Raw genomic sequence first — 17599 nt, 5'->3', positions numbered from 1 at the left:
GGCCCTGTGGTGATTTAATTGATTGTGTTTTATTTCGTCACTTAATGAATATCATTGCAACATCCTACAAAATGTATGGCGTCTGTTGCATTTTGTTGATTTCAGAATATGTAAATGGTTACGGTGCGTATGAAATGCCACATGCATTTGTTACGTATACATGCACTCAATGAGAGTTGTCCCTGTGGTGTAGTGGTCTGCGCCTTCTGCCTCTCACCACATCTGGTTCAAATTACTTGGACCAGGACTGGGGTTCAAGCCCCAGGTAGGACACTTCTGGACAAGAGGCGCATTGAGTCATACCAAAGACTTTATAAAAATGGTACATACTTTTGAAACAGTATGGAAGTTAAACACACTTCACTGCCAGTGGACTAGCCCCCTGCTGCAGTGATTGCACCACAGTGTGGCCCAGGGCTATGAAACGGAGATGGGCACCGCCCTATACATCAATAATGGTGTTGGAGGATTTTAACTTTTAACTAACATGCACTCAATGAACTAGCTATAGGAGTCAGAAACCGCTCCATGCAGTCAATATATTCACCATCTATGGCGTGCAACTTCAATGAGCAGCAATTATTTATTCTCCCTCATATTCATATTCATTAAACGTAATCATTGAACTGCATGAAAGTTACAGAGTACAAAGTCTACTGAAAAGCACATTTGCATTCACTGTCAACCATTTTACATGTACCATGATAGTTGCCCCCTATTTGAGGTCGCTTCAATGTACAAATGTATAGCCATTAGACAAATAACAGTTATAGAATATCTAAGGCTAAGTATCCTTCATCTGAATCATCCTCAATGCACTATCTTGTTGTATGAGTCAAGTAAAATTGACCCCAATCATCTGAAGGGGTGCCCCAAGGCATAATATCAGGACCAGCACTGCTGCTGTTACAGCTGTTAACATTGCCTCGTACAGCAGTTTGGGTGAGAAAACACTCCACACAAAGAGGTGGTACCTCTGAAGGGTGGTTATTACAGTGTATCCTGTAACTGGTAATGTTCTTGTGATGATGATAGTGAAGCAAGCTTGAAGCATGGCTGGGTATGGCCTGCACAGAAGACAAAGATGAAAAACAAAATGTTGAAAAAGTTTCAACATCTGTTTTCTAATGCACAAGAGCACAGAAGAAGCATTGTACTCTTGAGATGTCTTCAAATGTAGCATAGATCTGAAATCCAAATGTAGACATAAAAAGGTATTTCATCTCTGGAGTAACCATTTAACCATATTTTACCCAAAAAAAATCACACATGCAAGTGCTGCAAAACATCACACCCATCCAGACTTTTTAATCCTCACAGCCTATCCCCTAACCAACCATTCCTCTTGGCTCACTCCCTATACAGTAGATTCCAGCTATTTGCATTTACGGTTAATAGCATAATTCGGGGATATGCATAAAATTCTGAAAACCCAAACCATTTCCCATTCACTCCATTATAAATAAAATGACATAATTGCATTAGCCATTTTTGCATACTCCTGCTATTTGCATGAAATAATGCCAATGGCAACAGGAAAGACTGGTTGAACATGTTAAAGTCACTAACTCTTATTGATCGTATGCAAATAGTTATGCAAATAAGCGGCTTCTACTGTACCATGCTTGGTATGCACTTAACCTACCTTGGATATCTCTTTGTTATGAGCACAAGAAGACTAGTGAACCAGAGAAATGGCCCCGCATACGTAGAAAGGCAGGTTAGGGTTCCCGCCACCTCCTGTACGTAGTCTTCCATACCAACGTACCCAGCCGATATGTCGATGGTGGCGATACTGTTCGAGTTACCCTGATGGAGAAAAAGCATGATATTGTATTAAAATAATGCAATCAGCACTCTCAAGTAATTGATATATCATATAGGAAGAGGCTATATAATGTTCCTATTAGATGGACTTTTAATAACTCTTGGGTTTTCTATAAATGGTATTATGCATACATGTAATACTATACATTTTATAGCACAACTGTTTTGAAAGAAAATAAGGGATTACTGGATTTTTATGATCTTTGTTTGCATGTACTATGTACATGTATCTTGTCAGCATTACGTTTATTAAAATACCAATAAATTGCAGCTACCTCACACCATACTATGACAATGCAAATGAAATGATAAATATGGAATTACAAGCTAACAGAAATCACCAAGGCCAGTCTGATTGCACATACAAGAACTGCTTTGTACCCTTACTGACCTGAAAGTAGAAAGCAGCCTGCCCCATCCATACATGTACCAGTGTGAGTAAGGGAACACTGTGGTACAGACTTGTCCATGGTAACACCAGCTCATGCAGAATGTACTGCTGGAATACAGTCACTGCTAACACTGTGGCATTGTGTGGCCTCAGCAACAAGGCTTCCAACAACACTAACGTTGTAAGGAGACCATCCACAAATCTCTTTCTGATGTCCTTACAGTTTTCGTTGTTGTTGTACAGTGTTGTTGTATGCAGATCGTTCTTTTGTACACAGTCTCTGTTGCCTGTGAAGTTTTCACCATCCTTTGCAGTTTGCAGATGCTGACACAAAGTCTTTAACAACCCAAAAAAGGTCCAACACAGCTGAATGATGATAATAAAGTACACCAGACGTGCTTCAAATATTCCCCTGTAAGAAAAAACGTAACTGTGTCATTTTTTTGAGAAAATCAGGTCAGTATTACCCCAGTCAAGGCTTTCGTGAACCTTTCTTTGGCATCACTATCATAGTCGGAATGCAATCATGCAATAGACCTCTTGCCAATCACGACGGCCATTTTGAATTCCCTGGGGTCAGCTGGGGGTCATGCACCAAAGTGAGGCTCAGTTTATTATAGGCTCACACCAACCCGAGCCTCACTTTGGTGCATGACCCTGAGCTGACCCCAGGAAATCCAAAATGGCCGCCGTAATTGGCAAGAGGTCTATTTCTTCAACTTTATTACAGTACTACATGAAAGGCTCTGCCCCATAGGCATTGCCAAAAACTCTTTGAAGCCTCCTTATTTAAATCCTTCCCTGGAAGCCTGGGATAAATTTAACGTTCTCCCTGCAGATGTAGCCTTTTGGCACCAATTTGAAATATTTCTTTTGTTTACAGGATTAGGCAGCAGGGAGAAGGTTAAGCATGTAAGAGAAGTTTGTACATACTTGTCTGTATGCAGTACCCAGGGTGCAGCTAGCACCCCAGTTTTGGCTCTGTAATGGTAGACTCCAACCAACCCCACTCCAAGTAAGAGGGAACTGGTGAAATCACAATTCCTCCATCGCAGTATCAAAATGCCAAGGAATGATGCAGCCACCAAGAAGGATAAATATATCTCATTCTCAGGTCTGTAAGGACATAGGTAAATGGGCATGTTAGTTTTAAGAATTTCTCAATGCCTTAGCCAGAAAATGAGTGACATACATCGTTAGAATGTTAGCATTTTATTTATTTTTCTGAGGAAAAGACCACCAAAATAAAAGGTAGATAACATGTACATGTACAGTACTATGAAAAGTCATTCGTACCAGATCATAGAGCTGGACTTAATGTTTTCACACTCAAAAACTGCAAACATTAGCTCCTTGCCAGAGCCCTTAAATAAGCTTGCCAGAACCTTAAACAAGCACAACATCTTACCACAAATAAACTTAAGAGAACACATTGAGTACATGAATGTGCCATAGCTACTATCTACCATAATGGATGACCAATGCCGTGTTAAGGGTAAGGAATACCTAACACAATTATAAATGGAGATCAATGAAAATGTACCTGACAAACCAGTCCCCGATGTCCGGTTGGTCTGCCCACACGATCCCAGTCTGGTTCCATGACCTTAGCAGTCGACTGGTTAACAACAGGGCCAGAACTGCAACCATCCTCCTCAGGCAACCACTCTTCGGCACATAGTCTTGCTGGGTTAAGGACCCACATTCAGATGGTGCATTTTCTTCGAGTTGACTTGATTCCTTCTTAGTCGATGTCTTCTTCATGTTTCTACCATCATCTTTCTGTTTTCCATCCGAGAATGCCCTCCTCTGTTTGTACATAATATCATTTTCTGTATCATCTGTATCCTGTACTAAATCTTGAGGAGATCTAGCAGTAGTTGTGTTGTTGCCTGTGATTGGCCGCTTGTGTGTCTGGAGAGGGTTGGACATGAGGAGGAGGAAGAAGAGGGTTGTCTGTAGGAAGTACCAGGTCTGATGCTCCTCCTCCACCAGGCTGCTGGACCCGAGGCTGATGGAGTGTAGCACCACACCTGCCGGGAGGAACATGGCTTCCCAGGGTAGACTGCAGTACTGGGATAAAAGGATAATACATGACCATGCATGTCCAGACTATGCATGATGTACAAAATGACTAATAAACTGGTGGACGTACCAAATGATAAGTATCTAATACTAATAGAACGATCGTAGAGTGGAACTCGTTCCAACCAAGTACAGTGGAAGCATCCTCATTAGATAACTTTAAACAATGCCTGCAGTTAGATATGAGAAGGTTAGACGTGACAGGTCGTTCGGTGTAATATAACCAGCTGCTGCCATGCCGCGTGCCTGCGAAGCTGGTATGTTATGCCGAATGGCGGTTATACCGGCTATATAGATACAGATACAGACAGACCATACCATAAATCATGTCTAATTTGAAAGAATGTATGAATACTATGTTTAAATACATGCCGTTTGTGTACAAGTCATTTTTTTAAATCCCTGGTCCCAAAAAAACATTCAAATAATTTCCTTTGTTAGAATCATATACAACAATTTCATACTGCACTTTGACGTTTTTCTAAACATAGTCTGGAATACATTGTTTCTATTCTAAAGCCCTATTCCATTAACATGTAATTTGTACCTTATCACAAAATCTATTGGCTTTCTTAGTACTATTTTCTTACTGCTTGGAAGCTGACAAGTCTACAAAGCCACATTGTTATTGTTGAATGAATAAATGTGGAGCTTACCATGTGCAGACTATGGCCAACTACTGACAACAGTGTCTTGTGGTCGGTCAGGAATAACAACTGAATTGTCAAGGAGACACAGACACTGGTTGAAGTCACGGCTGCAATGGACATGAACCATCCAGCTGGTCCTAGAGAGATGCATATTAATAGTATGACGTAGTTAAAACATGATGACTAAAAATTAAAGAGTAGACTAAAAGAAATCTGGTTGTGATGATACGTGTAGACTTGTCAAGCTCAAGATATCTTCCATCTGAATTTGGGGTTCCACTTGGTGGAAAGAAGTAAAAAGAAAAGGAAGGAGAGAGAGAGAGAGAGAGAGAGAGAGAGAGAGAGAGAGAGAGAGAGAGTAGAAAGAAATATGAAGAAGAGGAGCAAAGAAGGGATGGCAGGAAGATAGGAGGGTAGGATACAAAGATAGGAAAGATAAAAGTGTAATAGTGTTGAGCCAAATATATCATGTAGGCATGAGGGCTTATTATATTATGCAAATTCAAGCAAACTTTGTCATCAAACTCCGTAACCAAGGCAGCTACAGTGTTGTCATGTTATATCATTGCTGTGTCCGCCACCATGTTAGCATCCATATTTGCATAACAGTGAATCATAACTCAAGAATTTTTGGATATCTAAAGATCTTCTGACCCTCTCAAATAAGCATTATCAAATGTCTACCGCTCAAAGATCAGAATACCAAGGGAATACTTTAACGCTTGTTAAAGGCATCCAAAGCATTTTATGAGGCTTGTAACTTGAATTAAAAAATTCCAATTTCTAGTCATTCCTAATAGTAAGTTTCACTAACACTATACAAATTATACATATTACATATCAACATTAAAGGAGCAAAGATACAATGTCGTCGTGTGGTGAGAACTGATAGCAAATCCAAGCCCTGATCCTGACTGTCCATCACAATTAGCAGTTCGACCAATGAGAGAGTGACTGCATGTCCGTCAAACATTTGCGTTTTTATGTTTTAATTTTGCACGTGAAACTAAAAGATCACCATGTAGTTTATTTTTGTGCCATTTTTGAGCACTTTTGATAAGAAATCCACACGCAAATGTGGTAAACAGTGGCATTAAATGTCAATTTCATAAAGATTACAGCAACTAGAATATTTCCAGTTTTCAAGCCTCATAAAATGCTCTGGGTGCCTTTAATAAAACACAAAAACACTGTACAGTTGAGCTATAATCCATTGAAATGCAAATAGGGACACCGGCATGGCCGTCAGCACCTGCCTACTTTATTGATGTGGAAAGGGAATGAAAACACTCCACTTATTACCTGAGCACAGTTCAGCACTGGCCCAGCCTGTAGTACTTGTACACAGGCTAACCTGTACAGAGAGGACCAGGAAGAAACTACTGAGGAGAAGTGCAGGTGGGGGGATGTACACCGTCCAAGTGTCTGTCCCCAGTACAATCCCTGCAACATACTTTCCAGATGCAGCCAGGAGAATGAAGAACACCTTAGAAAAGATTTCAAAATTCATATAAGATGATACTCAAGAAGTACATTGTATACAACTGTAGTTGCATTAACAGTGCTATATGGTTGGAGATCTAGAAAAGACAAATTTATATTTATTTATAAATTATTATAAGTATCTTTGATTCAGACAGCTGTTTTTGTACATCTTAATTGACATTATGAAATTCATAACAGAGATTATAGTGACCACTGTATTTTTGTCCTAATTTCAGGAAATGAAGTCAATGCCTTACTACAGTGTTTAAACCTATAGGAAGTACCTAACATTTTGTAATTAATTTTGATGTTGAAAACTTTGAAATCAAAATGACACTCTATGGACAGCAAAGACCAGATTAAAAAGTGTACAATAAAACAAAAGGCACAAAATGAAAAGAATATCCTTACCTGTATGAGGAGGGCAATACCGACCACCATAGCGTGCATGTCATACTCAGACAAGGAGGCGGCTACCCTGTCGACGATGCTCTCCATGGCGCGGCTGTACTGTTGGGAGACTCTCTGTCCCAGGGTCTCCAGACTCGTGGCGGATTCTCCGTTAACCAGGCCCTTCAGCCAACCGGAGTGCATCTTCACTGCCTGCTGGTACAACTGGTAACCTGGTTCTGTTGTGTGAAAAAGGATCTTATTATTAGGACTTTATGCGATTTTCTATGTCTATGTATTACACTGATCTGGTCTGTGATAGTAGCTGACGAATTTGTTGTGTCCTAGTCAACAGCTCCATGTCTACTTTGTCCCCCCAACGACCTAGAGGTACATGTAGGTAGGTAGGTAGGTAGTAGTCAACAGTAACAGGGGTGAAACTATGAAGGATCATATCAAGTATATTTACCTTCGCCGAGAAGGTTATGCAGAGGGTAGAGTTTGTGGGTTTGTGTGTTTGTCTGTCTGTAGTGGACCAGCATAACTCAAGAATGCCTGGATGGATTGTTTCGATATTTGGTATGTTGGTAGGTTTTGATGAGACCTGAAAACAAATAGATTTTGGGCCCCCTAGCGGCTTCTTACAATACTGCAGCGGAGCTTCCTGTTTTGATATCTCGTTGACATTTCACAGCCAGACAATGAAGAGAAAAAAGGAAAAAGGGCACAACAACCCTGGAAAACATAAAACGCATTCAGACAAAAATGTAAAATGGAAGAAAACTGTCATGCAGGACTTGGAGGAGTTTGGATACACTTGGGAAGGAGCGAGAAAGTCGGCACTGGACAGAAAAGAGTAGAAAGCTGAGATGGCCCACACTGGCGCCAGCTAAACTGTTAGATGATTATGATGACGATGACAATGATGGTGGTGGTGATGGTGATGACGATGATGACTATGATGAAAAATGCAAAAACTCTTTCATACAAATACCTTCGTACCCCTATGATTCTTACCTCTTTCAAATCCAGCCACATTAGCCCTCAACACCCCTACCAGCTGATGAGCGTTAATCTGTACAGCTCGGAGCTGATCCCGTGCACTTGACCTTGCCAACACAGGGGTCATGACCTGACCCAAGCTGTTCTGAGGAACAGGGAGGCCAAAGGTCAGAGCAAGGGTCGGGGCCAGACCAGTCTGGTACACTGGGGTGGTCACATGATTGGAACCTGTGGGGGAGGGGGAGTTAAAAGATAAGTGTTTAATATGAACAATAAAGAAATGAATAGATTACAAGAACACAACTGACACATCAAGCTTCATTGTCTTGTTGAAAAAAAGCATCAGAGAAAATCTTTCCAATCACATTCCCTAGCATTATACCAAACTTGATTTTGTAGTCAAAGTAGTAAGACTGACATACTACACATGTAGTTACATGTACTTACAAAACAAGCTTTTAAACAGAAAATGGAAAAAAATTCCAACATGCCTCTGAAATTTTGCCTCTAGTCAGAGTCTTCCTCATGGTGTGCATGAGGCAAAATTTCCTTGGGGCACGTTGGAGCCAAGGAGCTGGCCTGTGTATAGACCCTGGAAACAGTCTGACTTCTAGGCTACATTATGATGATGCTTCACAAGAGAAAGAAAACAAGAATAAACTGGCACCTTTTCCGCCAGAGAATAGAGAGCTGAGAAACACAAGTGTGGTGAGAGTCTCAGGGGCAGACGCCCCTCCATGGCTGCCAGCGTTACTCATGCCATGATCTCCGCATAGAACCGACAGGGTCGGGAGGTCTCTCTCACTGTCCTACAAAGACAAACAAGAACAACAGAAGAATATAAGTTATGTAACATGGAAATAATAAATTTCTAATGTCTTGGTCTCCACATAGAACCAACAGGATCGGGAGGTCTCTCTCACTGTCCTACAAACACAAACAAAAAACAACAGAAGAAGAAGTGATGCAACATGGAAATAATAAATTTCTAATGTCTATAGCTACATGTAGGTCTCCACATAGAACCAACAGGGTCGGGAGGTCTCTCTCACTGTCCAGGACACAAACAAAAAACAATAGAAGAATAAGTTATGCAACATGGAAATAGTAAATTTCAACTTGTAATGCCTTGGTCTCCACACAGAACCGACAGAGTCAGAAGGTCTCTTTCACTGTCCCACACACAAAAAATTAAAATTAAACAAATGTGTGATGCAACACCAAATTAATATTTCTCCTCTTTCCTGACTAGCCAACTTGAGATATCAATCTCTTAACAGTGGCTTAGTTTTCTCACAAAATATCTTCTAACATTAGGTAAAATAGGTACTTATTAGCACACTGTCACATAAAACTAAGAGATTTGGCCATTTGTTTGTCTACATTTGTTTGAGTCCTTGAGTTCTAGATTTTGATTGACTCCAGTAGTTTGTACAGTGTTTGTGATAATTGGCATTTAAGTCATCATGAAGGTATAAAAAGCTACATTTGTTACATGATAGAAATGTTGGTAAATGAAATACAGTACATCTTTTATCTTAAGATGATTTGACTGTGACAAGATCCAGATATTCAAACTTCAAAATGCATTATAGAGAAACGTTTTTTTTTAACTACTGTAAATTCAGCAACATTTGCCAAACTGAACTTTTGCACCGCAGCAAAAATCAAGAGTTTCTGTGTTGTTCAGTTGGCAGTTGAAACAACAGATTCTGAAGTAACATGATGAAAGAGAGCATATTTCACAGTATGACTGATTTGTGGTGACTGCAAACTGACAAAACATCACAAAGATTTCAAAATCTACAGTAATCACTTTGTCTTTCCGCAACAACCATTACGTATCACCCTGTGCATGTTCCCAGGCGTGAGATATTTGCTTTACCAAGGGAAGCGTTGAAAGATTAGGCTAATGATTAGCCTTGAGTCATCACTCAACCACCACTTGCTCACCAAGCTGTTAGGCCGAGCTTTCAATCATTAACTTCTGTGTTTTCAGAAGACAGAATGTTGACAATCTGGGAGGATACAAGATTATCATCATAATATATCAACTTTTGGGACAACTTAATGCCAAAGAGGCCTGCTGGACAACAACCCTTTTACTTTACGATCAAGGAAAGCTACAGCTACTCCTTCGTGGAACAGAAAATTCTATCTTCTTTAAGAAGCGTATGTGGCATGTCCTTAAAGGATGTCAGAAGCTGACAACAATAATAGACGGCGGTGCTTGTGTATCATGGCTGGGATCGGCGTGCTCGCTGCCATTGTTATCATCGCGGGTCTGCTTGCTGCGTACCTGGCATAAAAGAGCACCACTGTGGGGATCAACAATGCCACTTGTTCAGGAGGCCGTTAGGCCCACCTTTCAATCATTAACTTCTGTGTTTTCCCACGTCATTTATGTCATTCAAAGTCTAACACTTGACAGAATGTTGGCAATCTGGGAGGATACAAGATTATATATTAACTTTTGGGACAACTACATGCCAAAGGGGCCTGCTAAGCACAACCATTTTACTTTACGATCAAGCAAGGCTACAGCAGCTCCTTCGTGGAACAGAAAATTCTATCTTCTTAAAGACGCGTATGTGGCACGTCCTTGAAGGATGGCAGGAGATGACAATGATAACGAAGTGCGAAAGAACATAAAAACGCGGTGTTTGTGTATCATGGCTGGGATAGGCGTGATTGCCGCCATAACTATCATCGCCAGTCTGCTTGCTGTGTACCTGGCACCAAAGAGCACCACGGTTGCGATTAACAACGCCAAGTTCTCCCTAGATGATCGAGCATTCAGTCTGGAGCATGAGGGAAAGGTGACGATTCGAGGAATGCTGGGTCTTGGCCTGCCCCGCCACCCACCACCTAAGAAGCTACGATGTGGCACAGGAGAACAGTGCTACAAGTGGCCTATGGCTACAGTTGTTATTAAGGCTGAAGACATGGAGCCGGCAGCAGAATGCTACACGGTAAGCTGGGAGGCTCTTGACGACATCTACGAGCCAATGGATTGCCTTGACCTTGCACCTGCCCACTGGTACGGAGGCGCGGAAATGTATTACCAGGGATGGCCTATCGAGACGTGGAACAAGTCCATGACGTTCTACCTCTCTGGCGACATGTATCAAAGCTTGGAGGAGTGGGGTTCGGTCATGGAACGTTACTGGCTCAACTCTGAGGGGGTCGGAGTCACAGTGGCAGAGACAGTTCCCCTGCATGTAAGCGTCAACCATATGAACAACGGTAAACTCTGCTTCAAGGCAGCGTACAAGGATTCACCCTACCAAAACGTCAACAATGTCCGTCCGAAGCTGGAGTACACAATATGCCAGGCTCGGGACGTGAAGGCAGCGCAGCAGTTCATGATGAACCGGTTTTACGGTAAGCCACGCGGGAAGCCAGATGAACGTATGATCCACTCCCCAATCTGGTCCACATGGGCGCAGTTCCAGAGAAACATCACACAGGACATCATCCTTCAGTTTGCTGATGACATCAAGAGCTACGGCTTCTCCAACAGTCAACTCGAGATCGACGACGACTGGTCCATTTACTATGGCGACGACTTTGACAACCTTCGATTCCCAAACCCACGACAGATGGTGGACGAACTGAAGAATAAAGGCTTCCGCGTCACGCTGTGGATCCATCCCTTCGCGAACTTCGATTCTGACATGTTCCGTGAGGGGTCCGAGATGAGCTATCTAGTTGACATGGTATCTGGAGGGTGCTGCACGGCGACAGTCCCCGCTATCATCCGATGGTGGGTTCCCAACGGCATCGCCAGTATCGTTGACATGACCAACCCAGCAGCCGCCGCTTGGTTCAAGGCACGCCTGAGGAAAATGCAGCGAGACTACGGCATTGACTCCTTCAAATTCGACGCTGGAGAAGTCAACTACCTCCCCTCTAACTTCGTAGTTTCTCGTCCACTCGAAAACAACAACAAGTACACGACCCTGTATGCCGAGTTTGCTGCAGAGTTCGGGCCAATGATTGAAGTAAGAGCTGCATACAGGAATCAGGAAATCCCTGTCTTCGTTCGGATGATGGACAAAGACTCGCACTGGGGGTACGACAAGGGACTGAAAACTCTCATCCCCACTGCCCTCACCTTCTCCATTCTCGGCTACCCCTTCATCCTGCCCGATATGATTGGCGGGAACGGCTACGACGGGGTTTATCCTGACCGTGAGCTGTTCATCCGATGGCTGGAGGTCACAGCGTTCCTTCCCTGCATGCAGTTCTCCATAGTACCGTGGAAGTACGATCAAGAGGTAAGTCAGTTTCTCTTTTTCAAAGATTTAAAAGTAAAATCAATGAGCATACTACATTAAGTGTGTACACTTGCTTTTTCTTTTGAAAAAAATATATAAGTATCAATGTATAGTGGGTAGATGTGATCTATGTAAATGCTACAATCCATAGTATATGTACTTCAAGTTAAAAACATGCTGATCAATAAATCTTGCTCAGTGTCACAGATGAAAAGTAGTGGATGCTGCTAGAAACATCTGACCGTTTCTACAATCATGTCCAGTTTCTTGAGTAGCTGTTATTTGGTGTATGTAAATGCTACAATTTGAATAATTTTTGCATTCTCAGGTTGTTGACCTCACCCTACGCTACATCGAACTTCACGAGACCACCATCACGCCCCTGATCCTGCGCTACGCCGACGAGGCCGTTGCTACGGGAGACCCCATCATCCGCCCTCTGTGGTGGCTCGCCCCTCGAGACGAGACGTCGCTTACGATCGACTCAGAGTTCCTGATCGGAGACGAAATGCTCGTGGCGCCCATTTTAGATCAGGGCGCGACATCGCGACACGTGTATCTGCCCCCTGGATACAGGTGGAGGGACGAAAAGACAAACGAGATACACGACGGCGGGCAAACGTTACAGGACTACCAAATCCCACTGACAGAAATTGCCTACTTTACAAGACAGGATGCTGCATAACTCTTGAGCTCATATTTGTTTTGCAAAAACACAAATGCATAATATCGACTTGTGGAAAATAGAGAATCAGTAGATTTCTCTTTGTTCATAAAGTCTTTGTCAACAACTGTGCTGAGCAATTTAGATCTAGAGTAATTCCAACATTCTGATTACAAACACCATGTACATTGCCTTTTTTTTTGTCAACAGAAAAAGGACCAGGTCCTTGTAAACCAAGAATACTGAAATAGCTGCGTGTAACACCTTAGTGCAATCAATCAACTGCATCTGAGGGTACATGTATATGACTATATGTGATGTTGCTTGTGAGTGGTGTTGTGTTTTTTGCTATTTTATCCACAAAAGGCACCCAGAGCATTTTATGAGGCTTGAAAACTGGAAATATTCTAGTTGCTGTAATCTTTATGAAATTGACATTTAATGCCACTGTTTACCACATTTGTGTGTTACCTTTGCTCCTTTAATGTCTATATGTAATGGAATAGTGTTATTGAAACTTACTATGTGTTGGAATGACTACAGATTTTAGGGTTTTTTATTCAAGTTTCAAGCGTCATAAAATGCTCTGGGTGCCTTTAATTTTTCATTTCCAATTTCTACGTTTTGTCATATATAGATGTGTGTGAGTAGCAACAATACACCAGGTTAAAATTTGTGTTTGGGTTGACTATATCAGCTTTGATAAACACCATAATGATTGTATCAGTACCTACAGTATTGTATCAATAAACAGGCAGGCTATTAACCTGATCATCTCATAGTTTGTCCTTGAAAACAAAATAGTTACCTATTTCCTGGACAGTTTCACCATAAATAATGGAAGGTAAGTCACATTTATAGCAGCCTATTCTGTAGCTTAATCATGTACAATGGTCACTATGTGCATTTCAGCACGTAAGGTCACCAAGCAAACATTACCTCACCCCTATCTTTCAAGACTACGGCTGAGCAAACCAACGAAGCCAATTAATTTTGATTGCACTGATACCTGAAGTTGATTAACTGTTAGTCACTTAGTGTTACATATATGGATTTGTACATGTCATAAAGAATAGTCATTCCCTGGCTGTCACCTCCAAATCAGGTCTCTGTAAAGAAGTCTCAGTCATGATAATAATTTTCTACCTTAAAGTTTGGACAAACAAGTTCACAGATGAAAATAGCAACATAGAGATAGGGAAATTTTATAACGTCAGCTCTCATTGTGCCGGGCATGCTACGACAGCCACATTGAAAAATGAAATTATAACATGGCCGTATAAGGGTATACCTGGCAGAATTATAAGAGTGATACCACAATTCTTTGGTTGTTTGTTTGTATTGCATACCTGGTAAACCTCATGGCATAAAACACCAGGTTTGTACTGAACAATACAAGCTGCATATCCGGGCACTCAGATATATTTGATCCACTCACACCGGGAAGGACCCTAATCCTTTCGATAAGTGTGGTGGGTTCTTTTACGTGCTCGAGGTGTGGCTCTCCTCAAACGCAGAACCTCCATTTAACAACCTATCTGAGGGACGTCCCTAACCGAAGCTAGGTACTCATTTTCACCTGAGTGAAGTGGGGTTAAGTCGTGTAAAGTGCCTTTCCCAAGGGCACAACGTCAACGAGACAAATCAGGGATTTGGATTTGAACCCAGGACCTCTGGGTTCTGGGCCAAACACCCTACCGCTGTGCCACTGCGACGTCACAATAGCACATGAAAAATTTCAGCTCGACCAAAAGAGGGTCTGGCAGTATCTTTAGCGAACCCTAAGGGTGCAACCAGCTTACCTGTTCCATCAACGTAGTAAGAATGGTCTCAACAATCTTGTCCATCTCTTGAAGCTTCGGCCCAATAAGAGAGCTGGCTGGTCCCACCAGGTGGCCGATGTGGTCTAGTCCCAGGTAGTGGAGGATCATCACATCCCAGTCCGGTCGCGAAAGCTCGGGGACGACATGCCGCGTAACATTCTCATCCACCTGTAGGAAACAATATGCAGAATTCAATAGGAAATAAATTTGTTCAATCTCCAACAAAAAAATTTCACTCACCGGCATTTTTGACCAAATCACTCAGTCTTCATCAGCTCTGACCTCAGTGCTGTAGACAGTTTTGGGTTGGAAAATAGTTTATTTCTCATTATGTAAATTACTCAGAATGAACTTTCCAGCTAATATGCGAAATTGTTGAGGAAACAGCGGCTGAATATGGTGAAGTTTATGTCACAAAGTTTCATGATGCATTGACCGATGAGGGCTGCTGATTTGACATTTGCTAATGACTACAAAGTTAACATGATTTACTACAGCAACAAAACTGAGAGGTTTGTCTGGAGTTAACAATTCTAAATACATGTACTGGTATTTCCAATTACAAATCGTAGTATGTTAAGATTCCTAAAGCCGATAATGGTTTGGACCTCTGACCTCCAAAATGCAAGACTAGCTTTCTACCCACCAGGCTAGAAAGTCCCTTCCAAAAGACAGGTACTGCCCCAACCGAGATGTCCCCAACCTAGGATTTGACTGGTTTCTCCTAGTTAACAACTACATGTAACTGGAAGAAGGAGCTTAACTGTGAGGCCTCTACCAGTTGAGCTACAAATATATCCCACCATAAATTGTATTAAATTAGCTTTAAGGTTTCTACAGCCGAGAATGAACTCCAAAGTGCAAAGCTCGCGCTAATGCCACATGGCTATTGCACTCACTGCTAATGCAACTATCTATACCTCTCAGTATATCAATGTAAGATGCAACTATCTATACCTCTCAGTATATCAATGTAAGATTGAAGGTTCCTAAAGCCGATAATGGTTTGGACCCATGGCCATGACCTCTCTCTCTCCAATTTTACGTCTTTTTTTCCCCATCATATAGGGGTTGGACGTGTTTGCACCAAGATGGGGGAGCCCCAGAACTCCTCATCAAGTGCAAGTCTTTTTTGTAGCAGGAGTTTTTACGACTGGATGCCCTTCCTAATGCCAACCCAAACCCTACTGCTGGGCTTAGGACATGGGAAATGTGTGTTAAGTGCCTTTCCCAAGGGCACAGCGTCTGGGTGCATGTCCGGACATGTCTGGGTACTCCACTGGAGATTGAACCTGGGTCTCATTGGTTCATAGCCGGATGCTCTGCCACTATGCCACACAAATGCCATAAAATGCAAAGCTAGCTTTCTACCCACCAGGCTATTGCACCTCTATCTTTACCTCAGTATAGTCGGTAACAAAGAATGATGTGGTCCCATCATGGCGGACGAAGTGATCAGGAAACAGCTTTAGCCACGTGTCGTCACCATAGAACACCATCCTCCTCCCTGCACGGTACATCTGTGTGATGACGTTATCTTCTACCAGAGCCTTGGAGTCCAAGTTCAGCGCAATGTCGACAAACCCGGGGATACTGCCGGTGGTGAGGCCTTTAATTCTGGGCATGGTGACAGTGGGAGGGTGGGCCTTGGCTATAAAACTAGAAAAATGAGAGAAAATCGGAAGTCACGTTATATACATACCAATACATAGTATAATATTACATAAACTGATGCACCGTTATATCATTTTGAGTTAATATTATTTTGGAATACTAAGTCCATACTCAAAATTCATACTTAATGTCATGATGGTAAAAATGAAGATTTTGCAGCACCTCTTAGTTTTTGAAACAATAGTAGCAATGATGGAAGATGGAACATATGTTTACAAGCACATCGCCAGAGCGTAAGCGTTTAAGGTTGTGTTCACATATTTAAGGTTTATATCTCAAATATAGGTTAATTTAGTTGTGTCCAAAGACATATCTTATGCAACGGCTGTTACTCCGATGCAACGTTGACCAAAGAGAACAAAAGAGATTTGGCAGTTACAATACGTTTAAATAGCAGGCTTATTGCCATATACACATAATGTTCCGAATACGTGCTATGTTTACACTGTAATGAGTTCCTGGTCACAGGTTCCTGCAAAATCTGTGAAATTTCAAACTTGTACATTTGTATGTTCTCTCTCTTTCTGTATGTTCTGTATGTATGTTCTGCATATGTTGTTGCAGAAATAAATTTTAAAGCTCAAACTTAAAAATCATTTTCTTTTGCAAATCTTTTGTCGAGCCTAAGTGCTAACTTACCTCACTGATGAGTTCGAGTCGACCATTGCCCTTGTGTAAGGCATGAAGTTTTTCCCACTGTCTCCATACATGAAGTCTGCTCTCATGGCATCTACCAACATGATGACCAGACGACCAAATATGGGCGGAAGAGGGGGACTTGGGACATCAGTACTGTCCTCTAAGTTGGCACTGAGGTTCTGTGAAGTAGAGAAAAGTTCATAATAGGTAAAAGTTATTAAAATATATGTACATGTAGCACTGCCCCTATGAATATAATAAAGTGAATCCTCATCTAATATACATATATGTACATGTATGTATCATACTGTACATTCATTCTACTTTTGTAGGGCTTCTACCAGTTAATTTACAATTGAATTGAATTGACTTAATTTCGGGGTAGGTGGAGAAAGGAGTTTTTCACATTGTTTTATGCTCCCGAAGCAATTTTGTAGTACAGTTACTGTAGTAATGCCACAAAAATGTACATCCGCAGTGTCATAATTTTGTAGTGGAGAGGTTGCCATAAAAACGGTGAAAAATAAAACCACCATGAATATTTCCAGATCTACAGTAGTCCCCGTCATACTGTAAATGCAGAAATGTCCGCGGTGGTTTTATATTCACGGTTTTCGCGGTGGACTCTTCGGCACAAACTTAAAATCACTGTGAAACATTTTGCCCACCTAAGACTGTAGTGCTACTAG

General features: G+C 41.7%; 2 protein-coding genes across 2 annotated transcripts; one reads left to right on the top strand and one right to left on the bottom strand.

Moving 5' to 3' along the window:
- Window positions 1-564: 564 nt before the first annotated feature.
- On the bottom strand, window positions 565-17083 carry LOC136444275 (GPI ethanolamine phosphate transferase 2-like). The gene is made up of 13 exons (XM_066441790.1): window positions 16911-17083; window positions 15998-16256; window positions 14577-14765; window positions 8498-8639; window positions 7823-8058; window positions 6850-7086; window positions 6256-6439; window positions 4960-5090; window positions 3762-4330; window positions 3152-3334; window positions 2219-2648; window positions 1646-1809; window positions 565-1067 (listed from the first exon to the last, which is right to left on the bottom strand). The coding sequence occupies exons 1-13, from the start codon at window positions 17009-17011 to the stop codon at window positions 836-838; spliced, it is 3057 nt and encodes a 1018-aa protein (XP_066297887.1). The 5' UTR covers window positions 17012-17083; the 3' UTR covers window positions 565-835.
- LOC136444615 (myogenesis-regulating glycosidase-like) lies at window positions 9911-12799 on the top strand. The gene is made up of 2 exons (XM_066442252.1): window positions 9911-12110; window positions 12439-12799. Exons 1-2 carry the CDS (start codon window positions 10440-10442, stop codon window positions 12793-12795), a joined length of 2028 nt encoding a protein of 675 aa, XP_066298349.1. The 5' UTR covers window positions 9911-10439; the 3' UTR covers window positions 12796-12799.
- Window positions 17084-17599: the final 516 nt, after the last annotated feature.

This window comes from Branchiostoma lanceolatum, chromosome 11 (assembly GCF_035083965.1).
Source record: "Branchiostoma lanceolatum isolate klBraLanc5 chromosome 11, klBraLanc5.hap2, whole genome shotgun sequence".
Taxonomy (NCBI): Eukaryota; Metazoa; Chordata; class Leptocardii; order Amphioxiformes; family Branchiostomatidae; genus Branchiostoma; species Branchiostoma lanceolatum.
Note: the sequence above shows the minus strand (reverse complement) of the source record. Positions and strands in the feature narration are given on the sequence as shown.

Excerpts from the sequence above, each read along its gene's own strand:
- LOC136444615 (XM_066442252.1), top strand. The coding sequence starts at position 10,440 with ATGGCAGGAGATGACAATGATAACGAAGTGCGAAAGAACATAAAAACG. Across the intron at positions 12,111-12,438 it reads CGTGGAAGTACGATCAAGAG|GTTGTTGACCTCACCCTACG; the intron begins GTAAGTCAGTTT and ends TTGCATTCTCAG.
- LOC136444275 (XM_066441790.1), bottom strand. The coding sequence starts at position 17,011 with ATGTTGGTAGATGCCATGAGAGCAGACTTCATGTATGGAGACAGTGGG. Across the intron at positions 16,257-16,910 it reads GACTCGAACTCATCAGTGAG|TTTTATAGCCAAGGCCCACC; the intron begins GTAAGTTAGCAC and ends TCATTTTTCTAG. Across the intron at positions 1,068-1,645 it reads ATAACAAAGAGATATCCAAG|GCCATACCCAGCCATGCTTC; the intron begins GTAGGTTAAGTG and ends TCTTCTGTGCAG.